The following is a 6,663-nucleotide window of genomic DNA, read 5'->3' as shown; positions in this document are numbered from 1 at the left end:
AACCTTACTAACCAAACCCTCCGAACCATCGACAAACACTATCCACACCCTCAACTGACTCTCACCACAAAACCCCACATTTTCATGTCTAAGCCTGAGGGGTTTATATGGTTGAGTGACAGGCAAACATCGCGGCAAATTCTGAACCACTTCACGAATTCGTCACGTGGCCCCTCCCCCCAGTGAATCAAGCCTTGGTACACGCTTCGCGGCAGCGCCCACTCCATTACTCGACACAAACTTCGAAGCCCCGGCACCTCATGTAACATCAGTAGGCCCAACTAACCAGTGCTTTTCACATTTGTTCATCTCTCTGATGATTTTGGCCTTGAACTGCCAGCTAAATTGGACTTCCAGCTGCTATTGACGGGCTGTCAATGTGATGACCGTGGCTGAAGTCCAGTGTTGTGCTAGCGTTAGCCATTTAGCATGGAACTACCACAATGACGCACATTAGCACTCAAAGTCATCAAGTCTTACCTTTATGGGTTCCCACATAGTATCAGCATTTGGGAGCAAATGGGAGGTGAAAGAAAAAAGGGGGGAAATACATCCAAATACATTCATACAGCCCTCTGGGCATCTGCGATTGGTGCGTTCAATGACCGTCAATATGGTAGGAAAAATCGTAACTCACATTAAACATTAAAAAACTGGGGGATGTTATAAAATGATTAATTTCTATGTATTTTAATGTGTTTTAAAAGAGAAATGAAATGAAATTAAGTTTGCAACTTGGATGAAATGTTTTATGACTATTGCCCTGTTACCCTGCATTAGGTATTTTCATTTGTACATTTCATAAGGAAAGGTGCATTGAGGCAAATCTTTAATAATAATCCTTTCTGAATGTCATTATGAGAGGTCTCACTCGCTCACATTTTGTATTTGCTGAACGTTTGTGGGCGAGTTTAAGAGCTATGTAACTGACTATGTGACTGACTGGGCTGTTTTAAATAAGGGCCCATCGTTCCCAAATTGATTCCTTTTACATAACATTTGATGACATTATTGTAGTTGCTCATCGAATCGTTTACCACAAAGAGATTTGCCCTGCTTATTATAGATCAAAACCTATGTCTATCTGCGATTAAATGCGATTAATTGTGAGCTAACTATGGACAAAATGCGATTTATTGGGATCAAATGTTTTAATTGATGTTATATTTTATAAATATTTATATATTTTTATTAAATGTTTTAGTTTTCAAAATATTTGTTAATTATACATGTGTCTAATATACATATAATATGTCCAGACTTTAGGCATACCATGTACAATATCATATTAAGTGGAATTTGAAATTATTTCATATTTAAGTTTTAATTATTTAATTATTTCAATTTGTAATGTGTGTTAATTATACTATATTTTGTTAAATATAGTGTATAATTTTTAATTAAATTTTGAAATAATGCATTGTATTTTATTCATGACTCCTTCATTTTGCACGAGAGAAGTAGGCGCCGACCTTTGACCCACATCAGGGCGCTAAAAGTGCTGTGCTACTTGATTTTCAGCTGCCCCCACGCCCCCCCCCCCAAAAAAAAAGACACCGGTGTCATTGCGGACACACACTTATCCTTAAACCTCAGCGTGTGTGCTTGATTGGCAGCAGGTGAGTGCGTGTACGGCGCTGAAAACATTAGCTTAGCAGGCTAGTTAGCTCGCTAGTTAGTTAGCTGCTGACGGATAAGCTAGCTGTGTGTCGGGGACCTTTTTGATACTTGATTGTAACTAAAGGCACGACGTCCTTTATGGCCTCTTCGCCTCCTGAACATGCGTCCATCGTGACGGATGTCTTAGATAAAACGAGAAGAACATTTCTTTATTCGTGATGGACGACGTAAGACGGCAGAGGGAGGATGAAGGCGGTAGGCAGTGGCGACCTTTCACCTACATCCTCCGTCAGACTCGCTCTCTCTCTATCTCTCTCTCTCTCTCCCTCCAGTTATGCAACTTAATGCATGTCCAAACACTTCCCACCATTTTTGATGTTTGTAACCTTTTTATTGGTTATTATATTACAGGTGAGAAAAATCCAAGTGAGTGAATATATTCAACTCTTATCTAGGAAAGAAACATTTGTATTAACTTCAATTCACTCTTCAAAGTCATGAAGCACTATTATGATTGTTACCGTGCAGCCTGTTTGTGGTTTGAATATTCACTAATTATGAATTCATTTTAAGTATTAATTATTTTTAAAGCATATTTGTTTCAGTACAAATAAAGTTTGATGCGATAACAAATGAAAATGAAATAAAATAATACAATTAATCCAAACTCAAAACTGAACTATTTTATGCATTAACAAAAATATAAAGTAATATAAATTTTAAAGGAATTTTAAATATTTCAAAATCTAGTTTTTTAAAATAAAATAAGTGTTATGAGCATAATTTGGATAATGTCTCTCACTGTGGTTAGCTGGAGTCCCAAGCTACCGGAGGAATTGCCAAATATCTTGTCATTGTGGGTCTGGAGGCATAGATTATCTTAACTTATCTTATAGTGCACTTTTCTTGATGTCCCATGTAAATAAGTCATCCAGCATCACGTGTGTGTGTTTATCTCCGGTGAAGGTCCAAATAGAAGCGTGGCGTTGTCCCATTAAAGAACCTTACTGGATGTCATTCGTCAATGATGTCACAGAACAAACAGGGTCAGAGTTCATGTTGCTATAAATAGGAAGCACCTCACAAACAGCACCTTTGACCTTCCTTCCGCCTCTTGCAGGACGCTGACCTTGCGGATCAACGTGCAGCGACACCACGTCTGCTCAGACAGCGGTACCTGTCTCGTCTCACCAAGCGTCTCTTTCTGTGATGCCCGGCGTGGAGTGGCGATCCAGGACTCACCCCACACCGTGGCACCAGAAGAGAACCACAGGCTGTCTTAGAACCTTGGAGGCGCAGCGCCGGTGCATGCCATCCTGTCTCACCAGGACCCGCAGATGCAAGCCTGGGTCTGAAGATCCATGTGGTCGTCAAAGTAAAGCCATCAAACGGGCCTCGTCAACCAACCAGGGTGCAGATGGCAGATGGTACATCCAAAGTATTAGCTACACATTTGGCCTGGATATGAGGTACATCCAAAGTATTAGCTACACATTTGGCCTGAATATGAGGTACAGTACATCCAAAGTATTAGCTACACATTTGGCCTGGATATGTGGTACAGTACATCCAAAGTATTAGCTACACATTTGGCCTGAATATGAGGTACATCCAAAGTATTAGCTACACATTTGGCCTGGATATGAGGTACATCCAAAGTATTAGCTACACATTTGGCCTGAATATGAGGTACAGTACATCCAAAGTATTAGCTACACATTTGGCCTGGATATGTGGTACAGTACATCCAAAGTATTAGCTACACATTTGGCCTGGATATGAGGTACAGCCAAAGTATTAGCTACACATTTGGCCTGGATATGTGGTACAGTACATCCAAAGTATTAGCTACACATTTGGCCTGAATATGAGGTACATCCAAAGTATTAGCTACACATTTGGCCTGGATATGAGGTACATCCAAAGTATTAGCTACACATTTGGCCTGAATATGAGGTACAGTACATCCAAAGTATTAGCTACACATTTGGCCTGGATATGAGGTACATCCAAAGTATTAGCTACACATTTGCCTGGATATGTGGTACAGTACATCCAAAGTATTAGCTACACATTTGGCCTGGATATGAGGTACATCCAAAGTATTAGCTACACATTTGGCCTGAATATGAGGTACATACAAAGTACTGGCTACACATTTGGCCTGAATATGTGGTACAGCCTGGAGTATCAGGATGTGATGTTTGCATAAAATATTAGGTGATGTTCATCTAATACTTTTGATATTTATACTAGTTGTACTTTTCTTGTATGGTGGTAAGTTTTGCACACGTTTGGTTTTAGTTGAGTCACATGAGGAGTCCACTTCAGATGCAACAATCTACTTTATTGCATTTAGCTTCCAATCAGGGTGACAAAGTGAAAAAGTGTTAAGTGTACAGATACAGAACAAGTAGGGTCAAAAAAACAACACATTACATCATTTTTTTCTTCAATAAAAAAAGTTATAACACACACAAAGGATCCTACAAACTACTAAGAGAGAGGAGCGAAATAAAAAAAACGTAAACGGGACGTCCTCCCGTCACCTAGCGTTGGTGGCGGACGCTTCCCGAGGTGTGACGTGGCTGTGGGAATGTGACAGCAGCATCAGGAGGAGGCGGGGCTTCCTGCCTCGCTGCCCTCGCTCACCTGGCGCTGCATCACCATCTCCTTGGCAACGCAGGTGATGCTGCCATTTGTCTGCACACCCGGGAGACCCACCCTGCAACACAGCACGCCTCTGTGACGCCCATATCCTCACTGGGGCTGCTGCTCTGCCCCCTGCTGGCCTGAAGTGTGTGCTCACCTCTGCTGTGCCTCCTCAGTCAGAGGGGTCATTCCTGGCTGCTTCCCAAAGAAGAAACTGGACCACCAGTGACCAGAGTCCTGCTTGGGAAGTCCTATGAAGCACAAATTCACCATTGGGTTAAAAAAATGGAGATGCCCCGCCCCTCTGGGCCCTGTCTGCCAGCCTGGGCACACCCATTAGTGTGACAAGATGTATATTTAAAATAACTTGCTGATAGAATCTATGTCACATGACACAGACCAAAACAACCCCCCCACAAGAAAACAAAGACAAGCACCTGGATGATGAGGAATGACCTCGCCGCTGTACTCTGAACTGCCACACGAACTGCTGCTGGATGTCGATCCAATGCGCCCTGCAAGGGGGGGGGGGGTGTTAGTCAAATATGAATGTGACCTGTGACCCCCAGGAGGAGACGAGGAGAAAGAGAGGGGGGCTGACTTCGGTAGTAGTCTGTGGTGGCCACTAGAGAACCGCCTGCTGGAATGGCTGCCATGGTGCTGCTGCTTGATGGACCTGGTGGAGACCTGTGGGGTGGGGGTTGGGGGGGCATTGTAGGGTCAACATCCCATAATAACAGCAACAAGCTGACAATAATAATCAAATCCATTTATTTTGACTCCCGCTAATATTAGTGGCCATGACGTCACTCGCCAACCTGGACTAACAATGTTTATGTTCAACGTGCGCGTTCATGTGCTGTTGTTGTGAAGGCACTAAACGTGAGCGCGCGGGCACAGGCCGAGATGGGCTGAAGAATGAAGAATGAATCGCGTTCTAAATCATACTTAAACTTTAGCGTCATCAGCAGCAGGCCGTCCAACATCACGGAGCGACAAATGTCACACATTTTGAAGAGGGCCGATGTAGCCGTTAGCATACTAGCCCGCCCCCATCACACAATGTATATATGTATGTATATAAAGCATATGAAGAAATAAACAAATATTTTGTCACCTTTTAGTGAGCCAGACGCGCTGCTGGTGATTGGAGTCAGTCGGCGAGGCTGAGGGGGTTAACGCTAGGCAACGGGGCCCATCTGAAAGCTAAATTTTGGCCAACGAAAGCCTCGGATACGTGCCGGCTGCTAGTCAGTGCTGCTGTGAGCTCGGCGCTTCAGGTCCGGTATTTATACCCTTGTCGTGACGTCACACGTTGGGCGGATCCTATGCTGGCTGCATCTGCAGTCGTTTAAACTGCACACTAAAACAGCAAATCCATCCGTTTTATGGAGCCTATCCGAGCTACTGGACAGCACATGTACACTTTAAATAATAATACAAACACAAAGACAAACGACAACAATAATAACATGACATACAACTAACATCGAATCTTCATAATCCAGTATGGTCTATATTTATCTTCACAAGTAAACTGTAATTATTATAATTGTTATAGTATTCAGAGGTGGAAAGTATCTTATTACAGTACACTATTAGTTAATATACTATTTTTGTGTTTTATAACTTGTTAGGCAACTTGCTAACTTGTGTTTGTTGTTATGGTAAGGCTGGGGAGATGTGCATTAGGGCTGGGGTTAAGGTTATGGTTCGGACTAGATTAGGGCTTTCGGTCAGTGAGGTGTTCTGTTTTAGTCACTGTTTTGAATAGTGTACATTTTGGTGACGTTAAAGTTTTCAGTTTGTGTTGTTGGCCAATCAGCGAACATACAGCACCCTCTGTTGGTCACATGTAGTAGAAGTGACAGCACTAGTAATCTACTACTGTACTGTATGTCTTTACGGCGCAGCCCATGAAACGAAGTTTGGTCAATCAGTCGATTATCTGAAAAAGTGGAAACGTAATTTAGAGCTGTTGACCAAAAGTATATCGTTGTCGGCAGGATTCGAACCTGCGCGGGGAGACCCCAATGGATTTCTAGTCCATCGCCTTAACCACTCGGCCACGACAACCTGCGTAGAGACACCCTAACTAGTAGTCATGACATCTAACAGTAACGCGTATAAATGATTGTGGAGCTTTACTTTAAACGGTTGACATTAATTACTCCCAATGTGATCGAAAGCCGAGAAGTAACAGCGGTCGACATTAAAAAATCAATGTGAACGATAACTTGGGCAGAGGACGCGGTGCTTGTCACGTGGGTGTGCTCGTGTGTCACATAGCCGGCTTGTTCAGTGGGTGTGCTCGTGTTGGGGTGGGGGTCACGCCGTAAAGATTTCATCTTGTATCGCCCTAACAGTTTTTACAGTCACACCTTTATACAG

The 6,663-nt window shown here is 42.8% G+C and overlaps 1 protein-coding gene, 1 long non-coding RNA gene and 1 other non-coding gene across 5 annotated transcripts; 1 reads left to right on the top strand and 2 right to left on the bottom strand.

Annotated features, from left to right (window-relative positions):
* The first annotated feature begins 1,556 nt into the window (after nt 1-1,556).
* Nucleotides 1,557-5,623, top strand: LOC144901777 (uncharacterized). 3 transcript variants are annotated; one of them, XR_013629867.1, is made up of 4 exons: nt 1,557-1,619; nt 2,587-2,666; nt 2,741-3,581; nt 3,624-5,623. It is a non-coding gene; the product is annotated as an uncharacterized LOC144901777 (long non-coding RNA). The 3 variants fall into 3 exon arrangements; XR_013629868.1 differs by lacking the exon at nt 1,557-1,619 and adding an exon at nt 1,791-1,875; XR_013629869.1 differs by lacking the exon at nt 2,587-2,666 and having other exon boundaries at nt 1,596-1,619; nt 3,624-4,856.
* Nucleotides 3,947-5,552, bottom strand: ppdpfb (pancreatic progenitor cell differentiation and proliferation factor b). Its single transcript, XM_058050883.2, has 5 exons — nt 5,390-5,552; nt 4,874-4,959; nt 4,710-4,787; nt 4,430-4,523; nt 3,947-4,345 (listed from the first exon to the last, which is right to left on the bottom strand). The coding sequence occupies exons 2-5, from the start codon at nt 4,926-4,928 to the stop codon at nt 4,231-4,233; spliced, it is 342 nt and encodes a 113-aa protein (XP_057906866.1). The 5' UTR covers nt 4,929-4,959; nt 5,390-5,552; the 3' UTR covers nt 3,947-4,230.
* A 643-nt stretch (nt 5,624-6,266) lies between the features above and the next one.
* trnas-aga (transfer RNA serine (anticodon AGA)) lies at nt 6,267-6,348 on the bottom strand. Its single transcript has one exon. It is a non-coding gene; the product is annotated as a tRNA-Ser (tRNA).
* Nucleotides 6,349-6,663: the final 315 nt, after the last annotated feature.

Source organism: Doryrhamphus excisus, linkage group LG15, assembly GCF_037039965.1.
Source record: "Doryrhamphus excisus strain RoL-2023G ecotype Guam linkage group LG15, RoL_Dexc_Guam_v1.1, whole genome shotgun sequence".
Taxonomy (NCBI): domain Eukaryota; kingdom Metazoa; phylum Chordata; class Actinopteri; order Syngnathiformes; family Syngnathidae; genus Doryrhamphus; species Doryrhamphus excisus.
The sequence above is the reverse complement of the archived record's forward strand: the minus strand, read 5'-3'. Positions and strand labels throughout refer to the sequence as shown.

Bases quoted from the DNA above. Each gene is read 5' to 3' on its own strand.
- ppdpfb (XM_058050883.2), bottom strand. From the start codon at position 4,928: ATGGCAGCCATTCCAGCAGGCGGTTCTCTAGTGGCCACCACAGACTAC. The intron at 4,524-4,709 runs GTGCTTGTCTTT...TGTGCTTCATAG, and splicing joins GGTCATTCCTCATCATCCAG to GACTTCCCAAGCAGGACTCT. The intron at 4,346-4,429 runs GTGAGCACACAC...GCTGTGTTGCAG, and splicing joins ACTGAGGAGGCACAGCAGAG to GGTGGGTCTCCCGGGTGTGC.